Raw genomic sequence first — 19,334 nt, 5'->3', positions numbered from 1 at the left:
ATCAAAAAGCAAATATTGATTCATCGACTGAGTAGTATCTTAAATGCCCCTCGGCATCAGTTATGTGTGACGATTTACACAGGTGAGAGGAGCATAATAATGAGTGTGCGTGTCATGTTGATTTTCATTTTATTTCTTTTTCGTCTCTTTGCTTCTTTCAATTAATGTATAAATTGGCTGAAAAATAAATGAATAATGCAGGTCAATTGTTGTTCACGATTTTTCGCGTTTATGCGGCGTCCTTGCTGTTGTGTTGCCGAAGAAGGCGCACGCGCGCGCGCGCTCTCTCATGCGCTCACTCTCAACACAGACCCAAAATACATGTTATGCGGTTGCTACTCGTGCACACCACGAACATTGTTCGAGACACCACACAGAAAAAAAGAGCACACAGCCAAGCCAGCCAATATTTATTGAACCTTAGAAATGAATTAGCATCTTTCATGAGAATCGTGGCCAAAGTGTCGTATTGGATTTGAGTAAATAGTGCGATGTTTGTTTGAACAAACGGCCAGAGATGGAATGATCAATGTATGCGAGTGTGGATAAAAGAGATAGAGCAGCCAGAATCGACATACAATATAATAAGTAGAATATGAACGGCTGCCAAACGAAAAACACGATTATTTTTTTGTTGTTGTTGTTGTCATCATTTAATAAAGTTTGAATGAGAAATGTGAATATTTACCGTTTTTGGTCACATATCAGCCTATTTTCTGTGCTTATTTTAATCATTGCTACTGCACGATTATCAACTACTGTATTTCAAGAACAGCCGCCAACCATACCGAACCGAGCAGCACACAGTGTATCTGAATAGATTTTTTTCTTTCTCTTTCACTACGATGCACATTGTTTTCCATGCACCAATACGCAGCTCATTTGAAAGAAAAAAAAACAAATCGCTTGATAATTTATCCATTGGTTCGATCGATTCTTTATGGCTGTAGTAAAACTTTTTTTTTTTTTTTAAATTCATTAGAAGTACGTAATAACCAGAGTAGGTTAATCACCAATGCAGATAAAAAAAATGCTTTTGGATACTCTCTCTCCCTCTCTCGGTCCTTCACGATGTAGAAAATCTTATTTCAAGGTTCACTTAAACGGTTTATCTTATTCTGATAAAACTTCGGGTTTTTTGCGCGTGGGAGTTTTTTAATTCGATAAAAATCTTTGTATGATTCTTATCGGGGGATTGACACGCCGACACAGACTGGCTGTGTTGTGCTTTTCGCTTATCTATTCGCGGTAATCAGCCTAAAGGCGGCAGAAGGCGAATCAGAAAAGCCTGTTTTTTGTTATTTTGTTTTAAGAATTGCACCCGCATACCGTCGATTGCGAAACAAACGACGACCAAAACAGTAAAAATGTGTGACATTTGGCAAACGTGGCTAGCGACGGAAAAATCAGGACAAGGCAACAATCGAACAACAAATAAGCACAAAACAAACCGATACAAGATTCCAGGCTGTGTTGCTCTTTTTTTCTCTCTTTCCCTCTCTGTTTCTCGCACAAGCGAAAAGGCAAGAGAGAGAGAGAAAGAAAAATGCACAAGAGGGCACACAAAAAAAACGAGAACAGAACATAAACAACGTAACAATAGCATCCACTACCTCTGGCTGTTTTTGTTGTGCAGCAATGTTTGGTATGGTAAACGACGACGACGACGACGTTGAAGCCGCTGATGGCATAAAGTATGCACAAAGGCTCACTGTGATCGAGAAAGCGAACAAGCGGCATTCGACTGAAATACGTTTTTGCATCACATTCAACAAACTGAAGATGCTGCTTACTGCCGCACTTGACTTTTTTTTCCCTATGTCGTCAGAAAATTTATTTTCCTCTTCATATTTCTCTTAAACGCTTGTCTTTTTTATGTGTCCCGCCTGTAAAATTTGATAAAAAATATCGCCAATGGAAAGGAGCAAGACAGATGCGACCGGACGAAAACGGAACAACGAGTGAAAAAGACAGATATTCACTACATAAATTCATTTCTTCACAACAAAAACCACATTCATTGCAATAAAATGCACCTAATGCATTTGATGCACCCGGAAAACGGACAATCAGCCAAAAGCAAGAGAAAGACACACTTCATTACAAGTTCAAGCAAACAGTTGTTGTGCGTGCGCAAAATGTGGTCAAATATATGGCGACTAGCAAATGATATTCAAATAATTACCTATGGAATTTGAATTAATTCCGAATTTCTTGATCAACTGATGTCTACTGGCATTTAGATGATAAAGAAGAAGACGAAAAAAAAACATTCAAACCTGCTGTCGATCAGAATGTTCCACCCAAAATCAATTGATGAAATGGCTGTCGAAAAATCAAAAGAAAAGACAAGAAAAGACATTTAACTGCTTTCTTAAACTAAATATTTTTACAGCGATTTCTGGGAGCCTAATTAAGAATCTGTTGTGGAATGTGATGAGGCAAAGCTACTTAAGATCGGTTCCATGCGGTGTGTGCTCATTAAAACTTGGTGACAATATTCCTTATTTTTATGTCCGCATTTCGGGTTTGTGGTTTCAATCAAAGTCATCAACTTGAAATTTCGGCATCCAGCCCGTAATAAACCAAAAACAAATGCGACTAAACGAAGAAAATCCAATCCAATCCGAACTGAACAAATTGTGGAATTTAGTGTCGATTGTAATCGGGCACCCCCGATTGTGAAAATAAATAAAAAAAACAGACAGTAGAAATCATTCCAACTGTGATGTAATCATGTTATTTGATACCTTCACAGCACAGAAACTATCACTTGAATAATTCAACGCACGAACGAAATATTTTTCGTTGAGTCATATGCAATAGCTCAGTTGAAGAAAATTGGAATCGAATCGAATGAAAGCGATAATAAATAAAAAGTAGATTTTCATGTCGTCTCTCCAGCGAATGAAATGGAATTTTCTTTTTCGTACAGACAATTGAAACAATATGCATTGGAAATATGATCGTTCTGCTGGTGTATTTTGTGTCTCTTTAAGAAACCTATATACAATTCCCGTTATTTTATGCGCCAAATACATTTCTCTATTTCAAAAATTGAGTTGGTCTTTGATTGTGGACGTCGTCGTCGTTGTCATGTTGTTGACAGTCGGGTGGATCGTTCGCTGTGCGATCGGATCGTGTGCATATGATGCGTGCGGTGTGTAATGTTTGCAGTCGATTGTTTGTTGTCAATCTCGGGTACGATGCAATGATTATGTGAAGTGCCATAGACGAAAAATCCATTAATATATTGTGTTGAGAAGGCTTGTGTGTGCGTGTGAGTGTGTTATGTATTGTGGGCCGCATAATATATAAAAATCACCTGTTGTGTAGTTTGCCGAAAGACAGAATAACGCCACTTAATCATCATCGTTTGGTTTTTTCGTTGTGTGTGTGTGTGTGTGTGGTGTGCAGCAAGCATTATCGGTTTAGGTTCGTCGTACCGTAATAATGAAATGTTTGTTATTGTCGCCGTCTTCGTCTTCATTTTTGTCGCATGGATTGGCTAACAAAGGGAAATGCACACAAACACACACACTGGTTTTCTCAGTTGACTCAAACGACATCAAATTGTATTGTACACTTGACTCACACTCACACATTTCGTCTCTCTTCCACAAAGTGTGTGTGACGAGGCACACACACACACACACACCTGAGCAACGGCAAACCGATCAACGGCATCGACTCGTCCAATCTGATATGTTTTAATATATTACATACAACAAGCAAATAAATGGATAAAGCACGACTGTGTTAGACACGGAAATCTAGCAATTGGGTTGAAGAAGAAGAAGAAGTGGAGAAGGGGAAAAAATGTGTATATGAACAAACTGAAAAAACATAATAAACTCAATGAAAGAAAAAAGAAGAAGAAGAAGGAGAAGAAAAAAAAGAAAATAGGCATGCATAAACAAACAATAATAAATGGCTTCGAACATTCCATTCAGTCGACTTCTTGCTAAAAACACACTCACTCAACTGCAATAAACCGACTGATCGAATATTAACAACAACAGCAATGGTAACAATAAAAAAGGCACAAACTAAATCGGCGACTTGACGTCAACAATAGAGCGCGTTTGCGAAAAAAAAACTATATGTGTTGTGGCTCGTCGTTTTTACAATCATACAATCGATTGCCTTTAATCAGACCATGCGCCCGATTTACACAATGAATTATAAATTTCGTTTTTCTTTGCACACTTTTGTAGTTTTTTCTCTTCATCGATCGCACTCGAAGCAATCTTGAATTGACTCAATTGCGCACTCGCGCTGTGATCATTTGAAACCATTATAGGGCCATTGTTTGAATTTCTGTGCGCATTCTTAACAGAAAAGGTTAAGGAAATAGAACCAATTAAGAGCTAAAAGAACTTGAACAATTTTCGTTTCTCCATTGGCTGGAGTCCAGTGTCATAAATTAAATTTGGAAAATAGTTTGATTTTCGATTCGATTTCGAAATCGGGTTGGTCGCGATGGAAAATCGACAAAAGCTAAACAAACTAAATACGATTGCCGAATTGACATTGTACCGTTCGACATGTGGCCGACTGTTATCAGTGTCATTAAATACGTTTCGGAAAGAATTCCATTTGGGCGGGCAATCATCAAAATACACACATTGTAACTGGATCGAGCATATAATTTTATTTTGTTCTGTTTCTGTTGTTATTGTTGTTGTTGCATTTAAAATGTATACAAGTTTTCGATAAATTTTGTACGTTTTCCTGTTCTGTTCCTCTATATATCTGTCTCTCTCGCTATTTGATCAAGCAAACGCAAGAAAAACACTTGACGCGTATTTTATATGACATAAATATTTATTCGTGATTTATGATATTGATAAATCAGTATCATCGATTTTACAAATAATTTATATTTTGAATTCAATTCGATTGGAAATGGAATCGAACCGACGACGACGCGAAAAAGCGGCTGCAATGAATACAAACAGTATGGACAGAGTGGGAAAAAAAATCTTGTCAACGGTGTACGGTGTATTCCAATCAGTTGAAATGTATTTCAAGAAATCAAACATTTGGTTGATCGGTATGCATAAAACAGCACAAAAAAAGGGTTCAATGAAAAAACAATATTGAACCAGAGATTTGTCGCAATTTTTTTTTGTTGTTGTCATATTCATTCATTCGCGCGTTGTGATTCATTTCAAGTTGAAATGACACGAATAAAAAAAAATTGCAACGCTTTTAAAATCATTATCCATAATCCGTAACCAATATATCGTGGCGAGTACGAGAGTGCGGCATAAGATGAAAAAGAAAAGCAAACACACAGGATCGAATGAGTGAACGAAACGAGAAAAAAAACACACACGGCTCAATCTATTAATCGCTTAACAAGATATTCAATAAATATGTGTGTTTTACCATTTGATTTGTCACTTGTTGATCGAATTGCTTTGTGTAGCTTAATGGTAAATCGTTTACGTAACCAGTGCTGCCAGCATATCTGATGTGTGATCGTTCAACATGTGCTGTTTTTCTCTCTCTCTCTTCTTTTCGTTCATGTCATTTCTCTTCTGTAGCGCATTATGGCATTTATTGAATTTAAATATTTCTGATGTCGTTTTTTTCCTCCTTCTTCTTCCTTCGAATGAATGAATGAATGAATGAACGAAGTGAGTTGAACAAACTCGATAATGACGCCGTTTAAAAGGATTCGATTGCGTGACGATTCATTGTCATCATTATAATTCACGCGACAAAAAAAGTCAAGCGCGAATGATATATTTGGTCTTATCAAAAAAGACAAGTCAAAAGCAAAAAAGAAGAGAGAATGAAATAGATGTGAAGGAAGCCCCATAAAATTGCTCTTCATTGGACGGTAACCAGAAATCGAATAACAACAACAACAACAAAACATTCTTATCGGACGGTCGCGTATAAAAACGGCGTGCAATTGTGTGTTGAAAACTTGAACTGCTTATCACACGCAAGAATCACAAGTTCATTTATCATTTCCCAGTAAGCACAGAGAGACAATAAATAAATAAATACAGAAAAAAACCCACAGCAAATGAAAAGGAAAAAAGAATTTATATGTAGTATATTACGGCAAATAATAAAATGCGAAATAAAAATCGAGAGGGAGAGAGAGAGAGAGAGAGAGAGAGAGAGAGAGAATCCGAAGAAGGAGTGCGCGCATATTGGAAGCAGGCAATCGTCTTTGGTTCGACAAATTGTATTTTTATATGAGTGTTGTTAAAAGTGAAACATCGATAACGTGCGGCTGAGCGTAGAAGAAGCGAAAAAAACGACGCACGCACACTATAAACAAAAAGAAGAAATAGTGTAAAAAAATAGCATAGCAATCGTCAACTAGTAGTCCATTTTAAAAATAGATATAAATATTTGCGATAATATTTAATTCGGTTGCAGTAGTGCAATGTGTTTGGCGACTTTTGTCGTTGCTGCTGCAGTTTTACAATGCTGTTGTTGTTGGTGGTGTCCGTTCGGTTCATGAATTCAATTATTTTTTTTTTCTTCTCTGTTCTGTTGAATTTTGCGATGCGATGCGAATGGTTGGAATTATATATTTTGAAGAGAAAAAAAAGAGGAACACCGAGTGTAAGCCACCACACACAGCAGCAGCAGCAGCAGCAATGCCACAACCAAGAAGAGTGCAATCAAAAGAGGCAAACATGTTTTTATTGGTGTGCCCGTGTTATGCGCGCTCACTCGCTCGCTCTCGAGAGTTAAAGTTAAATGCAACACAATAATTTGTGTAATTGTGAGCGAGTTGTTGGTTGGCATTTACGGTCATACAGCAATTTATGTAACTAATTAGCAATGCCAATTATGCTCTTTCTCTTTGTTTTGTGCTGTGTGCAATATAAGAACCTGACCGAGAGTGCTCTCGACAAAACGGCAGCAGCCCAATGCAGCAGCCACCACATCCAAAATGGCAACAAAAACGCACGTACCATACCATACTGAAACTGAAAACCAACCATCACAGATAGAGAAAGAGAGAGATGCAAGGTGTGCTAGTGTGTGTATGCGCGCGCGCACGCTCTTGCCGATACCGAAGCCGGTGTATAAATTGCTCACCTTATATACAAATTGTAAATTGTCTCCTCAGATGCATTTGATTCTTGAACTGACTGTTAAATTTATTGACATACAACCGCAACATTCGCGACATTTATTTTAAACCAATTGGGCAAAGCATGCAACCGAATCACACGGTGATCGCGTCTGCAGCCAAATTGCACCGACTTCAAACTAGATCAGCTCATAAAAAGAGCACATACAGAGCACCAACCGAACAAGAGAGCCCAAAACAGTGCTAACAGAAAACAAGACGAGCCATTTCGAATGCAGAATCGAAATGACCGAAAATGGTGATTTTGCCATTCTAACTCTCTTTCCCTCTCTCTCTCTCTCTCTCTCTCTCTCTCTCTCTCTCTCTCTCTCGCTCTCGCTTCCTCTGTATCTCGGGGGATTTGGCGAATTCGAAACGCAATTGTTCTAATTGTTCACACTCCAAATAGCACGAAAATGCATCGTTGGCTGCTGATGATATTAGGAGAAAATCCATTTAAATGAGCAGACCGCGAAGCTGAAAAAAAAAACAACAACACACACACACACACACACAAAGCCAATCGCTTCCGATTTACAGCCTAATGTGCACATAACAAGTGCCACTCAATGGCTAATCTATCATTTTGATTGCATCGAATGCTTCATTAGACGCAATTCTCAAAAGCAGGTTTTTTTTCTCTCTTCTTCTCTATGCCATATAAAATGCGCGCATTGTTTTCACATTTTGGATTTTTACCTTCCTTATTATCAAGTGCCGTCGCTGTGGGTTTTTTCCCTCTGTTTTGTTGCTTTCTTTCCGCAGTTCTACAATTTGATTTGGAAATAGATTTTCTATTTGATTGCTGATATTGTTGTTGTTGTTGTTGTTGTTTCAAATGCACTTATTTATTAGTTTCTCGTTTTGTGGGTTGTATGTCTTCTGGTTCGACTTTAATTGCATTTAACAACAGTTGATGAAACCCATAAAATTGATGACGACGGCGGCGACTGCGTCGACGACGACGACGACGATGATCATAACGATGACTAGAGCGAGAGAAGAGAGACCAATGCAACAAACGAAATGCTATGCCATGTGAAGTACATATACACACCATAAAATTGGTGCAAGAGCGAATGAGCCAGCCAACCATCGAGTGATGGCAAAAGAATATATCGCGAGAGCACCGATAAAATCCATTCCACTGAATAATTGGTCTTTTGTAATTCACATTTTAGACCAAGTTTAGCTACCATTTCAGGTGGCAGCAAACGTGTTTAAATGCCCCTCGCTGATTTTATGCCGACGATCAAAACATTATACATGTATTTTGTTTCGTCGAAGCAGAAAAGTCGCGAGAGATAAATGCCCCCATGCACAATGCTGCACACATAAAACCGATTTGCTCTCTTTTATTCAGCGGTTCACCGAATCGATACAATATGACAATTGCAAAGAGCAAAGCACTTTGTATGCAATGCTTGACATTTTTTTTCCTTACTTCTCTTCGCCATTCAAAATCAAATCACTGTTTGAGCTGTTTGTTATTGCTGCTGTTTTTTTTGGCTTTTTTTCAGTTGGCTTGATTTGATTTGGATCCTTAGTTCTATTGCTTCAACAGAGAAAAAAAAAATCGGACAGAAAAAAAGTAAAATAAAAAGCACAAAAACCCTGAACACTAAAACGTTTTACATTTATTCCATTTTTGTGAGCAACCTACGGCCATAAAATAATGCTAATTAGGTTATTTGGCTCACTTGAGTACGTTGCTGCTGTTGCTGCTGCTACTGCTGATGATGTAGAAACGTATTTCTATGATTGGTTTTTTCGTTCGCCGGTTTCGGAAAGTGTGCACAATGTCTATCATACCAATAGCTAGCTGTATATATGTGACTAACTGTGTGAGATTTTTTTTTGGGTTTTCTAAATGTGCAATAAAAACAAGATCAATAGCATACACCATTTAAGATATTGAAAACGAATAAAACGAAAAACGGTACACTCAATTTGATTGGCTATTGCTAACAAGTGGTAATGCAATTCGAATGTTTCGACTATCGCATGCAAATCATCCACTAAATGTAACAGGTCTCTCGCAGGATTTCTCTCTCTCTCGTTTTTCTTGTCTGAGATTGTGATCATGGTGCTCGATATTTCAAATCGATGTGATGCATATCCAAGTAAAACATTTTCAAAATCTAAATGCTTGGATGATGATTATGACATATAAAAATGGAAGCTCAAGCTACCGACCTCCCGCAAATGTCACAATTTCACATGCACACTATACGTCTCATTAGACTTGGAAAACGTTTTTCCATTGCACATTATTTTATGCAGAAAAAAACAAAGTATGATACACATCGAAAATATCGAATATGGCCTAAAGTGAGACGGAAAAATGAAACCAACAAAATGCTCATTTTAAACGATTCTTCATTCAACATCTGGTCGAGCCCGCTTTTAACTCCGATACTCTTCATAAAATGCACTCTTTTCACTTGTTCTCCTTTTTACACTTCATTTACATGCTATTTTTTTCCCTCGCAATCGTCGACATTTGTAGAGAAATTTATTCGAAACGAAGCAACGGGCAAAAAATTGTCACTCAAGGAATTCATACGAGTACAGAGTATGCATTTCGTGGTGCATGCATGGACAAAGCCGAAGGAGAAACATGCAATTTCTTGAAAACATATATTCCTTGTGAACGGAAGCAAAAAAATTTCAGTAATCGTTGTTACTATCGAATTTTTATGGGCAAAAAAAAAACGAATCAAATGGTGGAAACATCATAATCCAATTTGAAAGGCGTTAAATGAGCTCCGTGTAAATATCCGTTTGGTCTACGGGAAAAAACATGATTTTTTTTTTCTTTTGTTGCTGTTACTTCAAACCACAGAAATGTTTGTGATGGCGATCCCTCGCACACACACATCGTTTTCAAGCCCAAAAAACAACGCCAAGTCCATGGAAATGTTGGCATTTTGTGGCCAGAGACCGAGAGTCGTTTTATAACATTGACACAATGAAAATATCGTACGCATAAACAAAACGAAAAAATGTGTCTTATGAAAGAGTATATGAAAATGAACAAAAAATAAAAGAATAAAATAAAAGGCCATTGAACAATGTATGTTCACATAAAAATTAACGAAACAACAATGCAAACAACGATATATGATGCGGTTTACAAACAGTCAGTTGTTTTTTTTTTCTCTCTTTCTCTCGGTACATTTTATGTGCATTGGCGCTCTATGTTGGTGGTTTCCTTTCGAAGTCGATTTTATTTTTTATTTCTCCGTTGTGTGTGTGTGTACTCTGTGTATTTATTTCTCGGAACTTTATGAATGAGTGCGTGCAATATTTCTTATGAGAATCTTGTTTTGATGGAAAAGAAAGAAAAAAACAAATATTAGGCTTCAATGTTCCGATTCATTGGCTGGTTTTTCGATTCATATGGATTCCGAAGCCAAAAAATAAAACACAATTTGTATATTCTAATCAAAAACTGAGTTATTAATGTAATATTAATGTTTTATTTCCCTCTTTCTTTCTTATGTCATTGCAGAACATTGATTTCATCTTGTGAAATAAGGGAGAAAAGCACACATCCATGACGATGGCAGATGAAATGGACCCAATGGGAAATGCACGCCAAATGAGCGAATTCCAAATCAGTAACAACAACAATTCATTGATCACCAACCAAAATATTCCATGGAAGCAACGCAAGCGAAAACGTTTGTCGGCTGTACTTGATAAATTGCACAATAACAATACAATTACCAAGCGATGTCTAAACGAATTGGACGCAATCAACGAGACAAATAACAACAATAACAATCAGGGTGAATCGTCAAAGGTGCCATCACTGGTTGATTTCCATCGTGCTGTGATGAACGAAGCGAGCGGCCGAGAATCGGTACGATCGAGCGGAGACGATGACGATGATCGAACGACGAATGCATCCACCGATGATTTGCGATCGAGTGTTGAGAGCCCGTTTGTAAAACGTGAACCATTCAGCAGTCCGCTTGGATTTGCTGTAAACGATGAAAATGCATTTAATGGTGATATTAAGCAAGAGAATCGTACCAGTGATTACGAGTACAATAACCATCGCAACGAGCAAAATGTCAGCCCGATGGAACGGTATTTCCCACAGATGCCACCACAACTCTTTGAATACTACTTACAAACCAAATACTTACCAGATATTCTGCGTATGCGAAATAGCATGCCCGTTGCAAATTCCGATCTAAAAATAAAACAACTCACACCCGACCACCATCATCAACAGCAACAGCAACAACAACAGCAACAGCAACAACAGTATTCGCCGCAAAGCCAATTGGCCGCACTCGATTTACAAAACAAACCAATTAAACAAGAAGATACCAAAATCCAACAGCCGCCACGAAAACGGCAACGTCAACCAAAACAGCAACAGTATCAATCATTTGCCGCCGAAAAGCCACCGCCACAAGATGCACCATTGGATCTGTCGATGAAAACAATTCTCGAGAACATTACAAAAGCTACGGTGACACACAAACAATCATCACGCTCACCATCCTCATCGTCGTCATCGTCCTTGTCGACATTGCCAAATCAATGGCCAACACAAGCGCATGATATGTCCGCGTCGATACCCAATCTGGCCAATCTTCTTGTGAATCCGGCAGCACATTTGAATAATCATCCCGCTTTTACTGCACCGCATCATCATAGTCAGTCGCCGTTATCGAATACAGCTAGCAATTCACTGGGCCAGGTACCCATTATCAAGGGTGATGTCGCCTCGCCAACAACCAAAGAATCCGTTGCATTTAGATACAACATCAATGTATCACCGGTGGTGGAGGAAATGCCACCCGGAACGGATGTTGCATACGTTTGCCCGATTTGCGGTCAAATGTTCTCGCTACACGATCGACTGGCCAAACACATGGCCTCGCGTCACAAAAGCAAGTCCAGCTCATCCGAAATCACCAAATCGTATGTGTGCGAAGTATGCGATCGATCATTTGCACGATCTGATATGCTGACACGTCACATGCGCCTGCACACCGGTATCAAACCGTACACATGTAAAGTGTGTAACCAGGTATTCTCGCGATCGGACCATTTGTCAACGCATCAACGTACCCACACCGGGGAGAAACCCTATAAATGTCCACAGTGCCCGTATGCAGCATGTCGCCGTGATATGATTACCCGCCACATGCGAACCCATGCTCGATACGAAGCTCAACGTGCTGCTGCCGCCGCCGCTGTTGCTGCATCCAATAATGTCATCGATGCGGCCAATTCACAAGCCAACTTTCAACGGAGCCTCATCGGTGAGTTTTTTTTTCCTTCAAATCATTATAAATTTAACTGCGTATTTCTATGACGATTTTCCACTTTTACCATTTCATTTGATTCACTCTCTTTTTTTTGCTCATCCAAATTTTTTCCGGTCATTTGATCATCAATCTATTCCATTGATAATTGACCCAAATCTTAAATTTTGCCCATTTCTAGTAAAATACAATTCAAAAATGCTTGATTTTCTTTATGTTTAAAATAAGATGTTCCAAAACACCGCATTAAAACGTTATCTCCTCCCACAGCGATGCCCAACACCAATTTGTCTAAAGTGAAAATAAAGATTGAGGACAGTAATCGAAGCGTTTCACCGAAAACGTTGTCGCCAGCATATGCAGCTAGTACAATCATCAAAACCGAAAATATTTGCTCATGAACAACACGGATTCAACGATAAACATCGACATTATTACAACGATGGTGGTACATTTAAAGGTTTAAGTAATTTTTACTCAGTGTTTCAATAATTTTTTTTCTTCGTTTTAAATTTAACATTAAATCAAATTACATCGAATTAGATCTACTTACATGGTGTATATTTTTCAAAGACTGACAAAAAAACACCTTTGTTTCTCAAACACATACACATTATATGCGTAGCTACAAAAGAACGAAATCATACACACACGAAAAACAAATATTCTATAGAAAATATTCAAAGAAATCAAAATTCTAAAGTGAAAATAATGAGAAAAAGAATCAAAAATTATTTTAAAAAAATACAATCGTATCGAATTGTACACGGCCACACACACAAAATCGTTCCAATAACATTGAAATTTACTTAAAAACAGAACAAAAATCCTTGCATAAAAAAAAACTCAAACTGAAATTGCTACTCAGAAAATAATCCTCAGTTTTGTTCACACACACACAAAAACAAATCGTTATAGATAAACTTTAATTAATTATTTTTCCATGCGAAAACAAAAAATAATTTTTTTCTTCGGTTGAATCATTTTGAGATTGTCCTCAATACATTTTTTTGTTGTTATTAAATTCAATATCAAATAAAAGCTGTTCACAAATATGATATATTTATAGATTGGTTTCCAAATACCCTTACCAAAACAAATGCTCTTATGCAAATGAGCTGACACAAAATGAAAGAAAAGAAGGAAAAAAAAACTCCACAAATTAATGTTAATTCCGATTTTTTACAACAATAACGGCGGAAAAAAGAACGAAAACATAAACCAATGCTGCTCAATCCGTTTCCAAACTTCAGGTTTTAAATCCATATAATTTAGGAGTAAAAAGACATCACATACACACATTTTTTTCTTCCCCAAATAGATACATTCAAAATGATACAGATAAAACAAATATGAGATTTCAAAAATATTACACATATTAACGAAAATGGTTGTGAGTAATCGATTTGTTGTTATCGACACCGGAAAAATGTGTGCAAAATCAATGCAAGAGATAGTTTGAATGAGTTCGAAAGAAAAAAAAACTGTTTTTTTTTCTTCCAATGTTTATGTGCAGCTTCAATTTATATATCCTCATAAAATTTCGACTTAAATTCTTATTTATTCCCTGGATTTGGTTTTTATACAACCGAAAAACAGTACAGAAGAATGAAACAGTACAGTGAAAAGAAAGCGAATAAAAGTAAAGCAGCCAGTGAGCAATTGAACAAAAGTCGTCCGCGTGAAATGCATCCTTGAAACGCGGTCGCTTTTCGTATTGCATTATTAAATCGATGCTCGGCGGCAGGAAGTGGCAATGCAGTGTACAGAAGAAGAAAAAAAGAACTATTTCATACATTTCACACGCTATGCAAACATATCATGTTTGGTGCTTGAAATTAACGGCAATTGAACGAAAATGACGAACAGGAAAAAAAAAACAACAACAGCAACAACACCACACACGAATGAAAATCTAAAAGAGAGAAAATAAAAAATAAAACGTGGACCAATACTTTTAAAACCAAAAAGTGTCTACGTGCAAATGCATATGCGATGCGATGTGGTGCAACGCAAAACGCGACGGGTATTTAAAAATTGCATGCAATATTATGCAGATTCATCAAATGCATATATGTTTGTCTGTGTGTGTGTTAGTTGCTGGTGTTGGTGAGTCTTATTTGAATATTTAACCGTAAAATTAATAATGCAATCGACGTGTGAATTGAAGTAGCAAAACGCCAGGAGTTACGCAACAAGAGGAAATACACACTCACACCGACACACACGGAATGGAGAGAAGCGAGCGAAGCAAGAAAGAAAGGAAAAAAAATGTATGAAGAGAAGTTATGTGAAAGAAAAGTGCTTCGCCACTTCAAGCGACTTTGGCTTCAGTGTAAACAATATGCATGTGCATTTGATAAATTGTATGTGCTATGGTTGTGCGGTGAGGCACCAACAGCAGCAGCAGCAGCGTACGCAACACCAACCAACAATTATAATAAATATTAAATCGCATAAAAGCAGAAGGTACACATGAAGAAAGCAAACGGCAGTGTGGTAACAACACAGCACACAAACTGGATGAAAAAAGCTGCCTGCGTCCAAAAGCAATGGGAAAAATAGGCAAAAGCCAGTGCTTGTGCATCGGGTGCAATTTTCGTCGTGTTGAAATGAGTGTGTGCCATTTCTTCTCGCTTGCTCTCGCTATTCCAGCAACCGCTGTTTTTTTTTCTACATTTCGTTGTCGTCAGTTCGTTAATCGTACTGCAGTAGGTGCACTAAATTAAATTGAGTTGAATCCAAGGAGCTAAACGATGTGGTTTTTCTTTGTGCTTAATAAAAAGGAATCGTGTGCATTTCACCTGATTTCCTCTATCTCTTTCTCGATGTCGGCTTTTCCAATATTAAAATACGTCACTCACCCGAATGGTGTGCATATTTCTTATGAATCGAAATATGCATATCGATCGATATTGCCAAGATGCTTCAAATTCAATTGGAATTAAATGTCAACCGTGTGATTTCCCCACTTGTAAATTACAAAGCGAAAATTTCCTGTATCGTTTGTCGCTGCATCTTGGGAATATGTCTCGATTTGCGTATCACACACACACACACACACATAGAGAGAGGGAGATAGCGAAAGACAGAGAGCAAACAAGCATAGCACCATTGCAAAGCACTAGTTACCCATATATAGGTTTTTCGAATTGGGTCAAACGTTCAAAACCATTTCAGTGAGCGAACAATCGCCAAAACCAAGCCATAAGCCGAAAATGGTCGAAATATATATTTCGACACATGAGCACCAATCCAAACACATATACGCGCGCGTTCAACAACGCCAAGATCCAGGATCCACCAGACTGATACGGATACATGACTGTAAAATCATACGCACACTGAACACGTATATATACATACAATACGTGTGCATTATGGCATTTATGCATTAACGTATCTTTTTATAGATCTCTGGGAAAGCATTTTCTTTGCTTCGTTCTCTCTCTCTCTCTCTCTCTCTCTCACTCACTCACTCTCTCTCTGTTGAGCCCGGTATCGGGTGTTTCCATCTCACTCCCGCCTGACTGTTTCGAAGGCAGCCTCAATACCGAGAGCGAGAGAGAGATAGAGAGAGAGAAAGGGTTAAACAATAGCCGCAATCCGCATTGCGTTCAGCACATATATTTTCATAAACACAAAGCAGTCAGGCTAGCAAAAACGATAACACACGCCAGCACAAAACAGTAATACTAACTGTATGTAACAACAGCACAGAGAAGCGACAAGCCAACAGTCAGCAAGCTAGCTGGATGACTGGCTGGCTGAGTAAGCGAACGAAATGCCTCTCTTCACCCAAACCGACCAAAACAATAACAAAGAACGTCAGAAACCGTATAATAACGACAGAATTAATGTTACATGCATTACCGATAGTCGAGCAAACATTTCAGCAGCTAAAACTCACAATTGAATCAGTTGGGCCCCCGTCTCGTGTACCGAGACGCGAAAGAGCGAAAATGCACCACCAACGATGTGTGTGTATGTATATTGTATATGCATATAGATGTACATGCTGTTGTTGGGTGGCTCGACGAAATAGAAGTTGTTGGCGAAAAATATAACAGTAACACACTTCACTAAAAACAAATAGCAGAAAAAAACACAGGCCAAAATAAAGTCGACCATCCAGAGAGATGGAGCGAATGAGAGAGAGAGAGAGAGAGAGCGCGTGAGAAAGCAAAAATGATAGAGAATGAAAACTACAAGGCACAGAACAAAAAACAGTATCACAATGAAACCCCCGTTGACGCTTTATTAAATATGTGTTTGAATTTTGTATTTAGCCATAAAGTTGGTGTGTGCCCAAGCGAACACCGCATCTACAGAAAGAAACAAATCTAAAAAATAAATTCGCTTTTGACTTTTGTGCGAAGCATGTGTAGTAGCATGGTCCACCATCATCATAACTACCACCTTCCCTATGCGAAGGATAACGAGAAATTTTTGGAAAAAAAAGAAGAAGAACCAACACGCAGCCCTATTAATTTTACTTTCTCACTATTCGGCCAAAAAATGCAATTGCGATGTAAAGTTGGTTGTGTGGCTGGCGCGCGCATTTCAACTCGGCAGAGACAGAGACAGAGAATCAACGGCAAAAGAGGCGTCACAAGCCAAACAATATGTGTTGTTTGCATTAATTTGGCAAAAATGCTGGACGCTTCGAAGCAAATGCTCACTCGAATTTCGGCCTGTATATCATCATATGCCAGGGAAAATGCTCTCCATTCGCTACGACAACCAACCGACAATGCACTATGGATACAATTTTTCTCGTTACACTCTTTTTTTTAGTGCGGACCATCGTCGTCGTCGTCGTCGTCGTCGTCGTCGTTTTTTTTTTATTACGTCTCGTCTAATTTTGTTGCACTGCTGCCGCTTTCGGAAGAAACCACGAAACCATGCAATGGAAACAGAAGCCAGAGAATTTTGGGGCACTGACGAAAAAAATACACACACCCAAACTATCACAACGAAGAAGAGTTAAAATATCAAACGAAAATAAAAACAAGTCAGCCAGAAAACGCCAACAGTTTTCGTTGTGCATTGCTTTTCCATATTGGCACATTATACACATATTTGCGCTAAGAAGGCTCACATTCTGGGTGATTATGCAGGGCACAAACTCTTACTCATACATACACACACACATACACACACACTCATGTAATATATGTATGCACGGCTCGTCGCCCGCTTTCTCTCTAGCTCGCTCGCTCGAAAATAGATCTCACGCAAAATATAGGGCTATGCCACGGTAAATCTTACCACCCGCCGCTCACGTTGGCAATTTGCAAGAGAGAGGTAGCGAGCTAGCGAACGAGCTAGTCCAGTGTGTGTGTATGCTATGGGTTTGGTGCTTATATATGCTTTTTTTCGTTTCGTAATGCCATATCTTATCATATGCATTTCGAAGCGATTGCTATTGCTGCTGATGCAGTACTATAATCCAAACTGCACAGAATGTTTTTGGCCTGTGTGCTGTTACTGTTGTTGGATTTCTTTCGGTGTTCGGTGCTGCTGTTGTTGCTGTTGTTTTTGTTGATACTTTTTTCATATTTGCTTGTTTTTATGTCCTCTCTTTGTTGTTTCTTTGCTCACCCATTGAACTATGCTCATTACTTGTTTGCACCACTTGTGAGCTAACGGTATAGAACTTTTCGCGTCATACACTCACTTCGCCAATATAAACTACATGAAATGAGAAGAGAGAGAGAGAGAGAGAGAGAGAGAGAGAGAGAGAGAGAGAGAGAATAAAAAACCAGCAGCAATAACAACAACAACAATAACAAGCCCCATCGTGTGAATGCAATGTTATCACGTCACATGCGAGTTTCGAAAGTACCGACTAAATGACAAATAGTGATTGCAATTGTAAACAGTTTCAATGAATTTCACTCCGTTCAGCAATCATGGGTTCCGTTGCAAATCGCAGGCAATAGCAAAGGCAAAATGAACGAACGAACGAACAAACGAACGGAGCTCGAGTTAGGGAATGAGAAAAGTAGAGAGAAGCGTCAAGCCATTGGCACAAAATGATGTTAGTGTAACAAGAACGGAACTGCAAATAGCCGCCAAGTATGAAAAGCGCATAGATCACATGCAATAAAAGCTAATGGTTTGAGCTTGAGGGTGGCGTATACATTTTTGTATTCAACATTTTTAGCCCATATTTTATACATATATACTCAAACATCAGCTACCCGAGTTTCCCATGGCTTTTGCTCTCTCTGTCTCTCCTCTATCATACTCACCCCGTTGTTTTCGGGCGTGAGAGACAGATCCCATCGCTGGCGTACACACATACACACTCTGGAAATATCGTGTGTACAAAGTGAAGTAGCGACGCATTTCCGTGCAGTTTGAACTCTCTGTCTCTCATCATATAGCCAGACAGCAATGAGCCAGGAAACGCTGATACGTGTCTTATTGTTTATACGCTTTTCTTTTTACGAGCAATAACAAATAGTTTTTGCTTAATGTTTCGCCTTTCTTCTCTGTGTGTGTTTACATTTTTTTTCCATCTGTCGTTGTTGTTGTCGTCATTTTTTGTGCCCCTTCCAAAGTGAATGCATTGAGCAAAAGCTTTCCATCGACTTAGCGGTATTATTTTGTTGTTGTTTTTTTCTTCTGTGTTGCACTCGATGACTTTTTGACACATGCAGTTTTTTTTTCGGTCGGTCGTTCGTTCGGTCATTGCAAGCAATTGTCCAACCACAATGAGCCGTGTGTTGCAAAACGTAAATTTCGGCGTTAACATCACCACATTAAATCATGCAATTTTCATAATTTCGTACTTAAAATTCTCTTGAATGTCACACAATAAAAGCAAAACACCGCGACGAAACAAATTGTGAGCAAGTAAAGCATGAAATTGGTCCTAATTATGAAGTCATGTAGTTTTATGTGTTTTTTTGGGTTGTTTTTTT

The 19,334-nt window shown here is 38.4% G+C and overlaps 1 protein-coding gene across 2 annotated transcripts in view; it reads left to right on the top strand.

The window, feature by feature from the left end:
* Positions 1-13,460, top strand: part of LOC129577023 (protein odd-skipped-like) — a 43,252-nt gene extending 29,792 nt beyond the window's left edge. For both annotated transcript variants that reach the window (XM_055463386.1, XM_055463387.1), the window contains 2 exons: positions 10,626-12,399; positions 12,673-13,460. In XM_055463386.1, coding sequence (XP_055319361.1) covers positions 10,671-12,399; positions 12,673-12,803 — 1,860 coding nt within the window. In that variant the 5' untranslated portion in view covers positions 10,626-10,670 and the 3' untranslated portion in view covers positions 12,804-13,460. The remainder of the gene's footprint in view (positions 1-10,625; positions 12,400-12,672) is intronic.
* The last annotated feature ends 5,874 nt before the right edge of the window (positions 13,461-19,334 follow it).

Source organism: Sitodiplosis mosellana, unplaced genomic scaffold, assembly GCF_009176505.1.
Source record: "Sitodiplosis mosellana isolate CC-2019 unplaced genomic scaffold, AAFC_SMos_1.0 Smas_scaffold_6197, whole genome shotgun sequence".
Lineage (NCBI taxonomy): Eukaryota > Metazoa > Arthropoda > Insecta > Diptera > Cecidomyiidae > Sitodiplosis > Sitodiplosis mosellana.
This window is presented reverse-complemented; position numbering and strand designations above follow the sequence as displayed.